This window comes from Melospiza melodia, chromosome 4 (assembly GCF_035770615.1).
Source record: "Melospiza melodia melodia isolate bMelMel2 chromosome 4, bMelMel2.pri, whole genome shotgun sequence".
NCBI classification, from domain to species: Eukaryota; Metazoa; Chordata; class Aves; order Passeriformes; family Passerellidae; genus Melospiza; species Melospiza melodia.
The window spans coordinates 91,325,404-91,343,093 of record NC_086197.1 but is presented as its reverse complement, the minus strand read 5'-3'; the positions used below and the strand labels follow the sequence as shown (position 1 = coordinate 91,343,093).

The 17,690-nt window shown below is 40.3% G+C and overlaps 1 protein-coding gene across 2 annotated transcripts in view; it reads right to left on the bottom strand.

Annotated features, from left to right (window-relative positions):
* SLC26A5 (solute carrier family 26 member 5) overlaps positions 1-17,690 on the bottom strand; it is a 34,310-nt gene that overhangs the window by 12,684 nt on the left and 3,936 nt on the right. For both annotated transcript variants that reach the window (XM_063155548.1, XM_063155549.1), the window contains exons 3-8: positions 9,886-10,099; positions 8,068-8,207; positions 4,901-5,011; positions 4,174-4,355; positions 2,907-3,071; positions 935-1,087 (exon numbers count right to left, since the gene is read on the bottom strand). In XM_063155548.1, the coding sequence (XP_063011618.1) occupies positions 935-1,087; positions 2,907-3,071; positions 4,174-4,355; positions 4,901-5,011; positions 8,068-8,207; positions 9,886-10,040 (906 nt within the window). In that variant the 5' untranslated portion in view covers positions 10,041-10,099. The remainder of the gene's footprint in view (positions 1-934; positions 1,088-2,906; positions 3,072-4,173; positions 4,356-4,900; positions 5,012-8,067; positions 8,208-9,885; positions 10,100-17,690) is intronic.

Below are 17,690 nucleotides of genomic sequence, written 5' to 3'. Positions count from 1 at the left end.
TGCAAGGACACTCCTGCCTGTGTGCACTGACTTATTTGCACGTGCATAGCCTGTTACCTGTAAAGAGAATTGATGCAACAGCAAAGAAAGGAACATTGTTTTGCTATTGCCTATCAAAACATACCCTATTACACATCTCACTCATCTCTCACCAGCATCCCTTTTCTTTATTCCTTCTATCTAGATTGTGCCCATACCTTCAATTATCTCCTTTCTTGACTCCATTATGTGCAGGTTTTTTGAGATCTATAGTAATCTGAGAACTCATTTTTAAATCAAATAACTTTTACAGAAAAAAGCTTGTCTGAGCTGTAGGCTTTGTGTGTAGTATGACAGTCTGTTTTACAGAGGTATTTTAGAATAGTTGTTTGAAAGAGAATCAATGCTGCAGCCAGTTATCAGTCTCAGAAACAGAGAAAGGAAAAAGTATTAAGTCCTGATGGTTCCTGCTCTACTTTCTGCTACTGCATTTCAAAAAGCAAGCAAGCCCTGCAGAACCTCTGCAGGCATCTCACAGGCATCTGTAAGCACCTTCCTTCAGGAAAGGGTTCAGAGGTCTTAGACTCCATGGGGGAAATGGCACTCTTGGACTCCAAGTAGGAAATGCCACTTCAGACACTCTGCATTGTCTTGCAGGGAATCAGTCAGGAGCCCAAACTCCTGGATAGAGAGGGTTTTGTATCTACCCATTGCTATAAGGGACTGGGGGTGTTTTATTTGTTTTTCCACCCTTCTTTGTGACTTTATGCTCTCCATATGGGCATTCCAGTTCTTAATTTTAAGAGAATCCAAACCTTCAATTGGATCAAGGCTCAAATGAATTATATTCAATGGAAGTTACTCTCAGGCTCAGATAGAAGACAGAACATGAGACAGTTTCTACAGCTTTAGAACAGCTACATAATTTAGCCATAGAATTTCCCAACTGGCTTACCACAATGATCTCCATAGGAATAGGAACTGGGAGCTTCTTCTGAAAGCGGAAATTGATCTCCTTGCCAATCAGCAACAGAACAATGCACGTTAACCCAACAATCATTGTAGCAATATTGGTGGTTGTTATATTTGAAAACACGGCAACCAGGCTCTGTAACATACCACAAGCATCATAATTATTCTTAAGAAAATAGAATCTTCATGGAGGTTTGTCACAGAAGAGCAAATTATACATTGCTTTTCAGCTGTGGTTTCATTGTAAATTTATAACCACAGTGAATGAAGGCCTCACCAAAATACCCATTGCTCCTACAAAACACAGAAGACTAGAGTATCTCAGTGAGAGAAATGCACTTGAATCATTTACAATATCAGTGTTCCTTAAAGGGGGCAAAAATTTGGAGAAAAAACTTTAATGGGGTAAAAAATCTAAACTAAACCATGTCTCTTATCCTTAACATTTTCACACATATTCTTCAGTGGCAGCTACCTGAAAGTAATAAATGCAAACTCCTTCTAATACCTTTAAATATTCTTTGGCAAGTCACATTTACTTAGAGCTGCATAAACTATTCTAAAACAGTAAAGCTGCTGATAGAACCATTGAGGTTGCCATAACAATATGGTTAAATAACCATGATCCTGCAATGCTGCTGAACTGGCCATTATTCCAAATACCTTTTAATTGAAAATGCCTTCTAAAAGAGTGTTAGGAAAAAAAAACTGCTGGAATACACAAATTGCTAGAGAGTGAATAATTGCCCATACTGATTATTCCTCCTTAATCCACTGCATTAAAATAAATAAATAACCTCTGGAGAGGTATTTGAAAGAAACATACTCTTCCTTATGCAGATTGAAAATTGCTACAACTGTCAAGATGTTATATCAATTCAAGATGTTCAGGTAGTATGCATTTTGAATTTATAACTTCCCTTCTATTTGTTTAGCAATTAGTATGACTGGTTCCCAGTTTTGTGAACTGAACAGCAAATTTTGGAATTAATCATTAATGCAGACTTGTTTGCAAAAGGTTTGTTTTATCTGCACAAACATACAAAAAGATTCCCACAAAGCATTTTCTGCAACCTACATGTAGATGAAATCCTGAAGCTTCATTATTGCTGAGCCATCAATCTGCCCAAAAGCTTAGGTTTTCACAGACATCTGAGATCCTCCCTTTCACAGACATCTGAGATCTCCCCTTTTCTTCCACTTAAGAGTGGAAAGATTCTGAGAGCAACATTTCCTAGCTTTGCAGAACATGCCTGATTTACAGTGAAGCATTTCAGGAGCACATTTCCCTCCAAGGCACAAGAGATTTGCTTCAATGAACAATATTCCTTCATATTATGAAACTGCATTCAGCAGAATCCCGAAATCTGCCCATCTCATGTCACAGACATGTTTTATGAAAAATCCTTTCCTTAGGATTTTTCCTCCTGAAAGGCTGAGAGACCTCAGGAACAAAATGTAAACAATGATTATCTGCTGCTGTGGAATGCAACAGGTGCATCTGTGATTGGTGTCATGTGGTTGTTTCTAATTCATGGCCAATCACAGTCCAGCTGTCTGGACTGTCTTGGTCAGTCACAAGCCTTTGTTATCATTCTTTTCTATTCTTAGCTAGCCTTCTGATTAAATCCTTTCTTCTATTCTTTTAGTATACTTTTAATATAATATATATCATAAAATAATAAATCAAGCCTTCTGAAACATGGAGTCAACATTCTCATCTCTTCCCTTATCCTGGGACCCCTGTGAACACCATCACAAATCTCAGACTGTGTGAATCTATCAAGTCACTCTTGGGCTGCACTTTCAGATATTGATATATTACTATGGCACTTAATGACCTGTGTTCAATACTGAAGATTATTCTACTTAGTGCCAAATAATACACAAAACCAGGCAGAAAAGCTTAGGAACTAGATGCAGGATTTGCATGCTCAGTAAGTGCAGCTGCTCACATATACAACAGAGAGGGGCCCACTGTAGCGGTTAGTCTTGATGCCAAGGAGATATTTCAGCTGGGAAGTGAAGACATGGACTGCAGCTGCAGTGGTGAACCCTCGCACCAGAGGCTCCGTCAGGTAGATGGCCAAAAATCCAAACCGAAGGAAACCTAGACACAACTAATGAAAAAGAGAAGGGTCAACCATCCCACTATAGTCTGGGTATAGCATGCACACACCCCCTCTCCTCTCCTCAATGCCCAAGCCAGATCAGGCAAACTTGAACTTGGCTTTTCTAAAGTAAGCTGCCATCAATGCACCCCATCTTTCATGCCACTGGCAGGTCCAGTGTGAGATATGGGTATGTATGTATCTATGCACTGTTTGCATGCATTTATGGACAGATTAGAGAATGTCAGTTGAGTTTTTCTGATGGGATAGGAAAAAATGAAAAGGGGAAAAATCTTGTTTTTTTCCCAATCCAGCTAAGATGCCAATAAAGCCCTGCCTCCAATGCATCCATCCCTGTTGCAGTGTGTTGTAATATCCTGTTTTAAACTTCTGGGTCCCTTCCCCAGGTGTGCCAATACCTCTCTCCCTTCCCCCTCACCCCCTTGCTGAGTGAGTTCTGTCAATCAGGCTTAACATTCCAGCAAGGAATGTTAAGTGTGGTTGGTCAAGTTCAAAGGATGCCCCTATGCCCAGAGGTCATTAGCCTGTCTGGGTGTCATCCTCCCCTGAGACCCTGCCCCTCCCACCTGGTTGGTGGCTCACCTGTCCCTTCCCTCCCCCTCCACCTGGTGCTTAGAAGGTCAATCAGGCCATGCAGTCAGGATTCTGCTGGAGCTGTTACCAAGATTCAGACCTCTGTGACCATGGAATAAACCTCTGGATATTAACCCTCTGACAGAATCTGTCTCCTTCCTCCTCACCATAGCCTGAAGCTTTCTCTCCTGAGGTAATGGGGTTCCTAACAAGCCTGGACTTGTTCAGTGCCCAGCTGCAACCTGCAGCCATCCAAAGGTGTCTCTGGGGTGAAACACCACAGCTGCCGCCTTTGGCCCAGCAGCAAGGGACAGAACAGCCCAGACACAATCTAACTGGTAATATTGGGATTCATATTCCAATACATCCCCATTTCTGTGATGAGACTGCCATAAAGCAGCCTGTGTCCCACACAGAGCAGTGCAGAAGCACAAGTCTGGTTACAACCACTGTCCCTCAGCACCCCCTGCAAGTCCAGCAGCAGCAGCTGCTCCTACAGCAAACTGTGAGCACATACCTGGATAAGTCCTGAAAGAAAGGCGAGAGCCACAGCTACCTGCACCCTCTTGGCATCCCTAGCACTGTAAAATTCAAGGATATCTGTAGTATTTGTAGTATTAGAGTCCAGACAAATCATTTCATCAGGCACTTCTCTCACAGCAACACTACCAACCATCATACTAACCACAGCAAAGGTACCTGAAATAAGAGGGAGAGGAAAATAATTGCTTAAAATCTTGGCAAGTTTTTTTTTTTTTAGGAGTGGTTCTTATTGAGATATGTAGAATTAAACTAAAATAAGAGTTTTCTATCTTAATAATGTATTTTTTAGTCCTCATATCTGCTCCAGTACTCAGCACAATTAAAGCCAGTTAGATGGTGAACATACATCTCTGCAGTAGGTAAACACCATCATTTTTTTTTAGATCTCAGTTTCTATTTTGCACTTTAAAGATTCATCCTAGCCACACCAATGAAATCATAGTTCAGGAGTTTGCAAGACACATTTTTAGATCTAATCTGATACAAGATGCTCTTCTACTGCTTCCTATGTAAAATGTATAAACTAACAATAAAAAGTACTGCATATGTTCCACACATTTGCATTTCTCCTATGCACTTAAATTTTAATTTATGGAAAACAGCTACACTTTCTACTTCTCTGATTTTATTTTTTACAGCTTTATAAAAAATACACACATACACACATACAGACAGAGTTTCAGTTATCCATACAGATATACCTATTGATATGTGCTTGGAGGTTCCAAAAAAAGTATACAGAAAAACAGGATAAAATGAAGAATATAGGCCAAATACTGGGGGAACAGCTGCCAGCAAAGCATAGGCTAAACCTAGAAAACAGACACAAATATGTATGATAAGTTAACAACAAAAATAAAACATCTGAAGCAAAGGGATTTAAGTCTACTACAACTGAACATACCTAACAGGAAATCTAGAGACTTGTCCCAGGTTTAAAAAATAGGAGATCTTTCAGTGAATAGTCTTTAAAATGTATAATACTCTAGGGCAGTGCCTAGAAACATGATGGGTTGAGTCAGGAAACCAAAGTCTAATTACAGGCACTGCAGGTGTGTTTGTGTGTACACGTGTGCATCTGTTTTGCCTTTGTGGGTGCAAGCACTCCTTAATGGCCAACAAATGATTTTTGTTGCTTTTGTTTTCATCTGCAGATAGAAACACCCAAACTCTCATAAGTGGGACATATTTGACTTTTTCTTTTTTTTCTCATCAGACATGGTGTTCATGGCAACCCCTAACTGACCAAACACTTTCCTCCTCCCTCACCCCAGAATGACTGGGATAACACAACAGTTTATGTTTCCACAAAACATGCTTCAAAATGTAAAATAAGCAGAGAACTTCTGACAATCTGTAAGGTCACAGAGCTTATACAGCCTGGTATCCTTCCCAAAAACAAAGTCCTTTTTGTCATTAAGCCCTGTCCAGTCCCATGCAGTGGAATGCAATCCACATCATTCCTGTCTGTAGTGGGGGCTGGCAAGCACAACTGTGGAGCTGTGGGGGGAACAGCTCGAAGGGACACCAGGGAAGATCTCCCACCCTCGTGTGACTCAGGGTGTGCTTATCATGGGACCAGGCTCACAAGCAAGTGGTGTACATCATGTGATGTGGCACACAACTGTCCCAAGCAGTTCCAGCCAAAACAACAGCTCTACATAGCTTGTGTTAATGAGAACTGACACCAGAACAGAACAAATGGGCCTCAAGGAGAAAACACTGCATCCTGGCTTGGCTTGGTTCTGCACTCTCACAAGTGCAGGCTGGTAACACCTGTGGGTTAGTGCAAATTCCAAACAGAAGCAATGGTTCACCCACCACGGAGAGCCAGTGATACTCAAAAACACCTCTCCCTAATAATTTAAATTGGGATACAAAGCATGACATTACAAAAAAAAAAGAGCTAAACCAAATGGATCTGTGCCATCCAAGTGCTCTTGTGCAGTGTAGTAAGTCACAGGGCCTTGTTCTTGTAGCCCTAAGCAATACCTGAGTCCTTACCAAAAATTCATATTCTCACCAAAAGTGGACTGATGGTATCATCGATTCTCTTGCTCAAATGAGCATTTCATTAAGTACTTGTGAAACTCCTCCCACATATCTTTTCTCAGCCAAGGGGTACCTCTCCTGACATCAGCAAACACCCTGTACTGTAACAGTCTGGCCTTTAACATGATGATGAACTTAACAGTACAAGTAACCAGAACTGAAAATCAGTGTTCAAAACTGGGAGGGTGGGTCTGTGTGAAGTTCCTGATCTGAATACCCTTTTATTCCCTTGCATTTGTACTGGCATTTTTAGAGACTGTCAGTGCCAAGGAAATAAAGAGATATTGACCTGATAGGAGGCCATGGCTTAAACACCGTGGTCATTGTAGTTCTGCCTGGAATGATTCCCAGGCTCCTTTGAAGCCATGCTTGCTATAATTACTTTCATTCCAGAAAATTGAAAGTTCAACTTTTGTGTTTTTAGAAAGGGAAAGATTAGGAGCAGTTTAAGGGCATGTCTACAGGCGCCAAATGAATAATGTTTACTTTTAACAAGAATCACAAAATTAAGTACAAAGTTCACTGCTGACCACTTACATTTTAGTGTTCTTTCAGGTCATGACATTAATTATGTTTCAGTATACAACTGACAATGTTTGTGCCTAGAATATGACAGATATGCCTGAGAGTTAACCACATTAGCTATCAGTTGAAGATAAGTTTATGCTTCCCTGTGTGGAAATAAAAATAACCCTAATCATAAAACTTAAACAAAACCAGGAAGATACAGAAATAAAGAAATTATCTGCAGAGCCTAAGTTAGGGTATTTAATTATTTTAACTGTTTACCACCCATTAAAATCTTGGATTTACAGATGACTTTTTCAGACCTGCCTCAGCCTAAGTGAAGTGCAAATATGAAATAAATCAACACAGAAGTAAACTTATTTATGCTTAATTATAACACCCTCTGGACAAGGCTCTGCACCAATCAGAGAATTTCCTTGACCCCAAGACATTGTGGAAAAATCTACTGAGACTGTAGCAGCTACTGTGAAGCTGCCATTCCCAGAGCAGTGGGCACCCCATAATGATATTGCTGTAGAAGTGCTGCTGCTTTCTAAACTCCTAACACTTCTGAAACTGCTAATAGTAAATGCTGGGCTAAACAAAAGATTCTACTGGTCCATTCACCAAGAGCTGGAATGGACACAGAATAGTGAACGCTGGATTTCTCTGTCTTCCTAGAACCTGCTCCTGCTTCAGGACTGGGCTCCACTTAGGCTGACACTTCCAAGAATTTACTAGAAATTTCTACAGACTTTCAGCCTTGTTAGAGATGATGCTTTTGATTTATTTCCACCACATAAATTGCTGCCTGCTACTATGGTTCCAGTGTAAAGTGGTGACTTCTAGCCTTAGGGATCAGTCTTTGAATTCTTGCATGTTCTTCTCTGGTTAAATTTAGTTTGGTTACTTTGCCTCAGTTGCTCCCTGAAACATAATGTCTATATGTCTGCCACCCTCTGCAGGAAATAAGCCATGACTTTCAGGACAATGAGATCAGAAAATAATATGGTGCATTCAGGAAAAGTTTGGACATGCACTTAAACTGTGAAAGGTCAGTCTGCCATTGAGAGCTGTGGATACTGATTAGAGAGGGAGCTTCTTTCAGGGTTTGGTGCATATCACTACTTGCAGTTTTAAGGGAATCATCATTCTGGGCTGGTCTGCAGAATCCATGTTGATCTCCACAGAGAGCCCTGAGATACACATCCTGTTCTCAGGAGCACCTGTTTCAGGATGTTAAGAACTACCATAACGGCACACACAGGAAAAGTAAAGAAGAGATAATTAAATCCAGAGGTACACTCACCTTGAGGAAGCTGCATGACCCCAGTGCTAATACCTGAGATAATGTCTCCAAATAAGTATCTCCTCACTGGGTAATGAGGCAACCATCTTAAAATTGGTAAGAAATTGTAAAGATGAGACTTGGCTTTCTTAGAAGTACATCTGGAATTACAAAGCAGAAAGAAAGTTAGACACTAGCAGGGGACAAACAGGCTGTAAAAATTGTCTTTCATCCCTATACAGGAAAACAGTTCCTTTACAGGCAGGCTCAGACTCCTGATGACAGTAATTTCTGGACATGCTTAAGCACAAACAACTATGCCTCTAGTTAATTTAGCCCTTAATCATGTGTTGGTGCTGTTGACAAACCTTACAGAACTAGAGAAGAGAACAAAACTGGAGCACAAAACTCAATGTGCATAGACTGGAACAGTTTTACTTCCCACTGGAGGTCAGGGGAAGTAAAGAAAGACCACTATCAGGAAGCAAATTATTCTCAGGGGATTGTTCCTAGTAACAATCTTGCTTCCTGATAGTGGTTTTCACTCATCAGAATACTCTGCAGTGCTTTTTCCCATTTACTATTTGCGTGCTGTGTGCTTTTTTGATCCTAATATTGTATACTCCTAATCTTTAAACATGGCAAATCTATTAATTTAACCAGTACTTATTACTATCCCTACCAGTACTGACAGCCCCACTTTCAGGCTATTTGAGAGCATAACCCTTCCTCACCCAGAAAGGAGAGGCACTGAGGCCAGCAGCACTGACCCTGACTCTCAGCAGAGCTATTAACCTTTTGAAACCCTGACTCATGACAAATGAACAGAGCCAGGAAATACATATCTCTACCCAGTACTGCCTTGCATCACACCTTGATTGTACTGTGCTAAGTTTAACCTTGGCTAAAAATGTAACACATAAACGCTTTTCTGTGTAGGGGAATTGCAAGAGAATTGCAGAGATTTGTTAGCATTTCTGAATTGCACAGTGAAGAAGCTTGTTGCTAAAAGTGTGAGTCATCCACACTTCTCCATGGTTAGGTAGACTGTATCACAAAAAGGAGGATTTTGATCCACTTTCTTTTAATTCAGGACAGACAAGTTTTCTGAGGCAGAATTAAATGTCTTTACCATTGAAAACATTCCATAAACCAAAGCTAATCTCCAAATGTCAAATCATGTAAACAGGAATATTTTATAGAAAAGCAATTCTGTTGTCGTGCAGAACAAGGTTTGAGAAAGAAATGGAAAAAAACTCTGCAAAGGAAGCATGGATAAATATAAAGCTAATGAGACCTTAAATCCCCTGGTACCATGGAGCAAGAGAAACACAGTTAAAGACATTTCACATCTAACCACATTATACTTATATGCCAAGGCAGTTAATTAAAATCTAGAGAATGCCTTTAGTAAGTTCTTATTAGACCAATATTTAGATTTCTGCACAACTATCACACATCTCCATTCTTCTGTGAAAGGATCATGTGAAGCACAAATTTGGCCATAAGTATTTCCACAGAAGAAGGACAGATATTTTCTGGGTCTTGTGAATTCATGTCACGTGATCTGACTAATACTTCACATTCCCATGCTGCGTATTTTCCTTTTGCATTTTGATGAAGGCAATTCAACTAATTTATCCAACATTTTTTAATATAGTTCTACATTAACATTAAAAGCACATACACAGCTTCTTCCCAGTCTTGCTGAATGGTCAAAGTAGAATTAGTGGTTTTATCTTTTAGGTTTCTTTGAAGATATTACTGGCTAAGTGCATGAATCAATTAAGAATTATAATATTTCCAACCAATGACACAAAGCTAAGACAAAACCCCTACCGACAAGAATGTGCAATCCTCTGCCCTAAAGTCTGACGGGTTCTCTGTCGCCTGTGCAGCTGTCCTTGCAGGAGCTCCTGGTTGTATATTGGTCTCTGCACACAATACATCTGCCTTTGCTCAAGTCCCACTTCTTCTTCTTGAGCATGTTCCATAGTTGATCTCACAGAGCAGCAGTGAAGGAGGAACAGTTCCACGGTCTCCACCAAAAAATCTGCATGCAGACAAAATAAGTTTGGTTTCCTTTTGAACCTCAGATTTTGCTTTTCCTTTCAAATAATGTATTTTAACAAGCTAGAGGCAAGAACTGGGATTGCAGTCTAATTAGATAGTCTGTAACAGCCGGAAGAAAATAAATCACACTTAGTCTTTAGTATATGAAAACTATTAATTTATGCTTCTCTTGTATAATGAAAGCTTTTACATTATTTTCTTTGTAAATAAGAGATGAAACTAACCTGGAAGGTTGTATTCATGTTTATCTGGATTTTTTCTCAGTTTTTAAAGAATATACCACTGCAGGAGGGAGATTCCTTTATTGCTGAGTTACTTCCTTAGTCACAACCTGGCATGTCCATTTTCAAAAGACAGAACTCTAACACTGAGAAACCCACTTCTTTCTTCCAGATTGTCAGTTGCATCCTGCATCCATTCATCTGCCTTCCTCTCTATTTCAGAAGCTTCTCTTTCCAAACAGCATCTCGAGGATACACAATTCACTACTTTTAAACAGTTATTATCTCAATGAATGTGCCACTTACTGCTACTCTCAATCTGCACAGACTAAAACAGGTACCGGGAGATGTGCCCAGCTTTAAAACTAGCCAGAAGGCTTGTAAAGATCTATTTGTCTGTCTGATTCAGTGCCACAAAAATCTTAACATGTTTAAAAGACACTCTGCTAATTCCACTGCCCCACGTTTGCCGCTTTCAGAAATCCTGGGCAAGAAGCTCACTCCCAATTGTGAGCAAAGTGACAGGACTGCTGTGCTGTTAGGCAGAGATGCTGGCTAGTGCCACACTCGATGACAGAACGTGAGTGCAGGGGGAAACAGAGCCATCCCTGTGAGCAAGGCCTTGGGCTCAAGTCCAGCAAGTCACTTAAGCATGTGTTTGCCTTCAACCAAGGCTGCTAACCCAGGGGTGCTCTGTTTCCAGCTGAACATCAATACTTTTCTGGGAAAGGGTTACCACGCAGAAATTAAACAAATTGCTACCTAAGCACTCTGACAAAGCCAACCATCATTGGCCCAACATTCCGATTCAGCAAATACAGTCAGACCACCAGCAAAATATCAATATTGCTATCTATGTCTTCACTCTGATCAAAGTGCTGGAATTTTCCACTCAGGTCTTGGTAATCTCTCCTAGAACTGACACAGCCTAGCATCTCTTCAGTTCTCACTATTTCATAAGCAATACTTTCCCTATGCTGTCAGCCACAAAAGGATATTTTTACTAAAATTGTAATTTTTCATTTACTGCACACTCTAAATTGACTCCAGCTTTACTGTATGAAATAAAGGCAATCCTTCTTGAGTAGGGAGTTGTAATCTGTGATCCTCAGAAGTCCCCTAAAGCCTCAACCACTCTGGGATTCCATAACGGTCCCTTATGCCATTGTTCACATAGAATCCATCTTCTCCAGTAATTAATTGAGGTGTTCTGGCAACGTTGGCCTTATCCACAAATTAAGAAGCAATTTTAATCAGTCCTAAACAGAAAATACACTCAAATCAGAACAAAATCTGAAACTGCATGCAAAAGACACAGACCAAATCAGCTAAATGACTTGGTTTTGGCCAAACTTCTCCAAAAAAATGAGAATGCATTATCAATACATTTTTAGCCATGGTTTTAAAAACACACACTCTGCCTTCTTTCTGCTACAAAGGACAGCAACACAAGACAGTGCCCTGCTAACCTCAAACAATTCAGGTCCTGAATTTCCACCTTTGAGTTTGTTCAGCTTCAGGTAGATTGGTTAACATATAGAAGAGCCACATGAGATTGTAACATAAATCTAGATCTGGAGAGGTCTGGAGGTCTCCAATTCTGTACACAAGCTCCAACTCTTCCAGGTACTATGAGCATAAACAGAACAACAGAAGTTCCATCCTGCCTCTGGTTTTCATGGTAAAATAAATTATACAAATGCTGTATTTGACTAACTGAACAAGGTCCAACTCTAAATCAGTTATTCAGATCATGGCAAGAGTTAGTTTGGAATAATGCCAGAGGTCACAAGCCGAGTTTCACCATCCCTCAATACGAAGGTTTTTAAACTGTACATTGAATGTTTCTGATTCTGTCAGAGTAAGGAAGTTACACTGCACTGAATCATGAGAAACAGCTAAAACAAAAGTAACTTGAGGGAGGATATGATAGGATCTTGTCTTTACCTTCACAGTGGACACAAGAACATGGAAAACAAATCACCTGTAGTTAAAAGAGATCCTATATCTACCTAAAACTACTGCTGGATATATCACACTCTTTCTTTTCCATGTCATTTCACCACCTTCATCTTAAGAGCCCTGCATAAGCATGTTCCTTGATGGCAACCTAAAATACTACACTGTAGATAGCACAGTAACAATTAAAGTCTTTAATATCATCCCTCTCTTTTGCAAAAGCACACAGAGAGCACGAGTGAGATGCTTGTCTTTATGAGAGATGATACACATTGTCTGTTGAGTAGCAAAATAGTAACATTTCATGACTGGTTCAAATGTCTCTCCAAGTGTTTGCTGCACCACCAACTGGCAACACAGTTTTCCAAGGCTAAGAAATTGAGCCTTGCCCTTCACTCTCAGAATGCTTGAAGAGCAAAAGCAAGGAACTGCCATTTTCATTAAAAGAAAGTTTACTGCAATGACTTCTGAAAACTCACAGACCTTTATCCAGAGGAAGAGAAAGGCAATGGTGGATAGTGGAATACTGCTTTTCAACAACCTTTGAACTTCATGGCAAGAATAAAGTTAAAAAGCTGTAAGAAACACTGTCATTAATCTTATCAGCCAGATAAGAGTTGAGTAGAAGTAGGTAAAACCTGTATGCAGAAGACTTAAGAGTTGGCAATTCTTTATCTGACTGATAAAGGCCTGTCTTATATCTTTCCTGCTATTATCAAATTGAAGGTGTTAAAGAAAAAAAAAAAAAAGTGAAGCAAACACGAACTTATAACACTATCAGTAATAAATTAGCACTTTCTCTTCCCAATCTTAGCTGATAAAGGAGGTCTGTCAAGCCATCTGCACTGATTCTTACAGAGGACAATAATTTTTGATCCAAATCACGTGAATCAAAGTGCAACCATAACATTTATAGGAACAGAGATTTGGCTGCTGTTCCTTGGATTCAAAATACAACTATGGGGAGGAAAAAGCAAGAAGCTGGAGACATTAAGAATGGTGCACCATGTGAGTCTTGCAGCTTTAATAGGCACTTTTTCTCCTAACGTGTATCTAACCTGAATGTGTCTGAGCTACCTAAGGAAATGGGGGAGGCAGCAGCAAATCCATTGTCTTGCCTGTTTTACAAGGGCAAAACCCCTTTCTTTTGGAAACACAAATTCCTTTAAGTGGCAGAAAACCACAGGTGGACAGTACTAGTACTGTGTTACAGTATGTCCTCTGCTAGAGACTTCCACGTTTGATCATGAGCTAAAAAGTCTATGAAATATTTTGTGTCTTCAAGCTTACAAATGCAGGTGACAGCCATCAGCCAAAGGGCTGGTGGAAATACTGCCACTCTATGTAAAACATCTTCTCCCAAATGCACCCTGAAAAGCACAGTTACTGCAAGGTCTGCTCCTACTGTCTGAAGAGGCAAGACACAAACCCAGGTGATTTTAGGAAGCACATAATGGCTCATTTCTTTCTTTTCTCTCTGGCCTCATTCCCCAGTGCCCTTCCACTTTTCAGCCTCAATGACAAGTACAAAGTTGTTTTTCAAATAAGCACAAAGGTGTAAAATGACTGGGTGGGGTCATAAGGAATGTGTTCTCCTGATTTTATTGGACTGTTCTCATCATTCTCTTTCCTCCTCCACTCCTCCCATTAAATCCACTAACAACTAGATTTTTTAAACCTGAAGGCTTTAAGTAAAATTTCAAAAATTTAGGGGTAACTTGTGAAACAAACAAAATTTTCCTTGTGTAGATCCTAATCTAAGAAATGCACTCCAGGAGTGAACCTTTGGGAAAAAAATAAATCAAGAACTTGAATTTCTATGCAGCTTTTAGACAGGTAAAATGTCCATTCTAATCATTAGAAAGGTGAGATGATTACATAAACTGTGTTTGGTTGTGTGATAAAAGCTTCTCCACACACCTCTAATGTTACTCAGAACAACAGCAGGATGGAAAACCTGGATAACACCCTGGTGGGCTACTGCCAAGGCCACCACATGAACCATCAGCCTATCAAAAGCTCATCACCACCAATCCAGAGTGGTACACAAGGGTCACCCTTGGGACCCTAGAAGTCCCTGCCAGTTCCCAGTGTGAAAACATCTGCCCATCTCTAAGAGTAAGAGAAGTCCTGGCCAGTCACACATGGGCACATGGGATGGTCTGTACCAACAGCTGGAGTGGGGCTATCACCTTGGGGCTCAGCTGGGGAAATTGGGATGAAGGAGCTCCCAGGCAGATTGTGTGAGCCTGTGTGCTGGAGGGATCCACCCTGCAGATGTGTGATGTATCTCCACATGTGTACATACACTCTCAGCACTGGACCTCCATCCTGCTTGGCTAGAGAGCAGAGGGGATGAAGCTGTTGCCTCTCTGATATGCATGACTTGCCATGGGCATTGTGTATGTGTGTGCTTATGGGAAACACATCTTCAGCCCTGGTACTGGTTGGATCTGGGGATATGGAGCAGCAGCAGCAGCCCCATCTTCCTCAGGCTGTTGAATTCAGTATATTTTCCTTTCTTAGCCACTGAAAACAGCATAATAATAATAACATTGAGCATAAAGATCCTTCTCTCAAAATGGTAACAAATAAGACATATATATATTTTAAAATAAAATTATTATGTAACTGGTAAGAGATAATTTATATTTCATGCTCCTTGCCAAAAAATACTTAAGGCCCCAAAGTTTACTGCATGGACTAATGAACTCATTAGTGTCTTAGGCATATCTCTTATCAACCAGCAATCTTATGTTTGTTTTCATCAACAGAATGTTTTAGGACCTGTTATAATGATTGAGCTGTTTAATCCATTCCGCATAAGACAAACAGCTGGAGCACTTTGAGCAGCAGAACATTGGTCTCCTTCCCTCTGAGACTTAGATAAAAGATGGCTTCTGTTTCCAGTGTAAACACACTGATGACCATGAGAACCCACGGCAATATGATCATTCTTATTTCAGCTTTTTGCAGCTTCAGTGACCTTGGATCCTAGTCTGCCATCCTCTCTGTCAAAAGCAGTTGCTAGTGACAGTGGAATCAGTAAGTTAATCAGAACAGTAGCATGGCTGATGACCCCTTTATTATGCTTTGTTAAGCCAACTGATAAGGACATCCACCACTTCAGAGACAGGTAATCATTAGCCAGCTTCATCTCCAGAGAAAATCCACTGCCAAAAACTTTGGTGGAGCAGTTTTCTTCACAAAGCTCCAGCTGGTCAGAGGAGATAACATAAATCAAGATAATGAATACACACCAAGCTAAGCCAGAATAATTTCTTTACTTCTTGTGATCACAGTGGACCTCCAGCAACTGGTTCATTTTTTTCAGGCATAGTGGAACATGCAGACAGTAAACAAGTGTCTGTGCAGAAAGAAATGACTTCATTCTGTGCTACACTTTCTTCTGTAGAAGAGCCACCAAAAGAATTCTCCCCTATCTGCTTCATCAACTCTTTACACAGATCACTACCCTCTCAAGTGCTGCATCAAGTTAAAAATAAACAATGAAAAATAGAAGGCTGTTATTTATAACAAAATCATTTCAGTCATCATGTTTACAGTGCAAACCTCTCAAGTCAGAGAAACTGAAGGATACTAAAACAGTGTGGTCAGAGGAAGAAATGACTGGGGTGCAGAGAGGGAGGAAGAGAGGGTTTAGAATGGGATTAAAATTTATATTCCAGTTGCACTGCTGCAAACATGGCATAAAGTAACTACCATTACTTGAGTAACATGAGGTTTTGAAAAGTCTCCAAGGATCCTCTACAAGGCACTCTTTCTAACACGTTCTGAAAGGATCTGCTCCTCTGTAAAACAGGCTGCAGCCACTGCCATGCTTGAAGAAATTCCTCAAGAACTGATGCTTCTGAAAGGCAACACAGAACTTCAGCACAGGGCAGCCACTCCTTGGGAAAGCAGCATGACTAACTATTTCTCAAAGCTGCCACTCTCCTCCTGATAGCTCTGAGAACTTCCCTATCCATGTTAGGATCTGCAAACAGTTCATTCTTGGAAGCTACTTCATAACACACATTTTCTGTGGTTTTTTTCTGCACTAGATATGAAACCGAATCCCACATGAGCAGTAAGCAGAACATGACATATGACAGATCCTGTCCCCATTTATGCAACTGTTGCTTGGTTAAGATTTTATCTAAACAATACATTCTCCTGTCTCTTATGTACTTGAGTGTTGCTTCATGACCTGAAGGTGAATGCCAGACAGTGGGAATAACCTTCCTCAATGTTTTGATGCCAAGATTACACCTAAAGGCCATGAGTGCACAGCAAACACAGGCCAACACTGCTTTTGCTTGAAATATTTTAAAATGCACTGTAAGCAAAGAACATGTAGAGAAGTTTAGTACATACGTATATATATATATTTCTTCTGTGGCTAAAGAAATTTTAATGTGAGACAGCCCCATGTCTGCTCTTAACTGCACAAACAAAAAGATCAGCCCTCATGGAGCTGAACTTTTCTCCAAATGACCCTCTAAGTGTATTTGGCAGAACAACCCTGCATGAATGGATCCCTGCAACAGCTACACTAGAACAGGGTGTCTTGATGAAGGAACTGGAAGAGCAGGAAGGGTATCTGGGCTGAGGATCATCAAATGAAATGAAGAAAGGTTCACTGAGTAATTTTCTGATTGTTTCTTCTTGCAAGAACCTTTCCTTCCTTCTCAGGAACACATATGCAAAAGAAACAAATGTCACCAGAAAACAGGGGGGAAAAAAAACCACACTCACTACAACTGCAGTTAGTTAGACTCAGGTCACCTGTTCAGCTATATGGACTTCAATGAAGCACCAAAAAGAGATCATATATATTGATTTGCATGAAACTGGCAAAGAAATAAAACTGGAATCATATAATACAGAACTGAAAACAAGCAAACAAGTACAGTGCAAAATTTCATAAAGAAAAATGCAATGAACCAAAGACAGTAGGTAATGAAACAGTAAACCTGAAAGAAATTGGAAGGGCTTAGAAAACAATGTTATGTGAAAACCCTGAAGCTGGGGCAGGATCCTGGTAAAGCAGGGTATGCAGGGTTAGATGCTGAAGTGGTAAATGAATTCAGGTAGAGATTTCTCTGGGAAAGGACTTGAACCATGTTATAAAGTTAAGGTAGCAGCAGCAAAACTTCTGTGTTTAGAGAAGACATTACAGTTGCCTGTATCTGTGATAGATATGTAGTTTTGTTCCTTATGTGACCCTTCAGATTAGCCTGAGGTTAGCAGAGCTCTGTGAGAACAGGAACAGGCAGTTCCCTGTGAGCACCTCTGAGCAGCAATCCAAGTTTTGTCCTGCGTGGGCTATAGCTTTTTAAATTCCATTCCATGGATCCAAATGTTGTAATCCTTAATCAGTTCAATCCT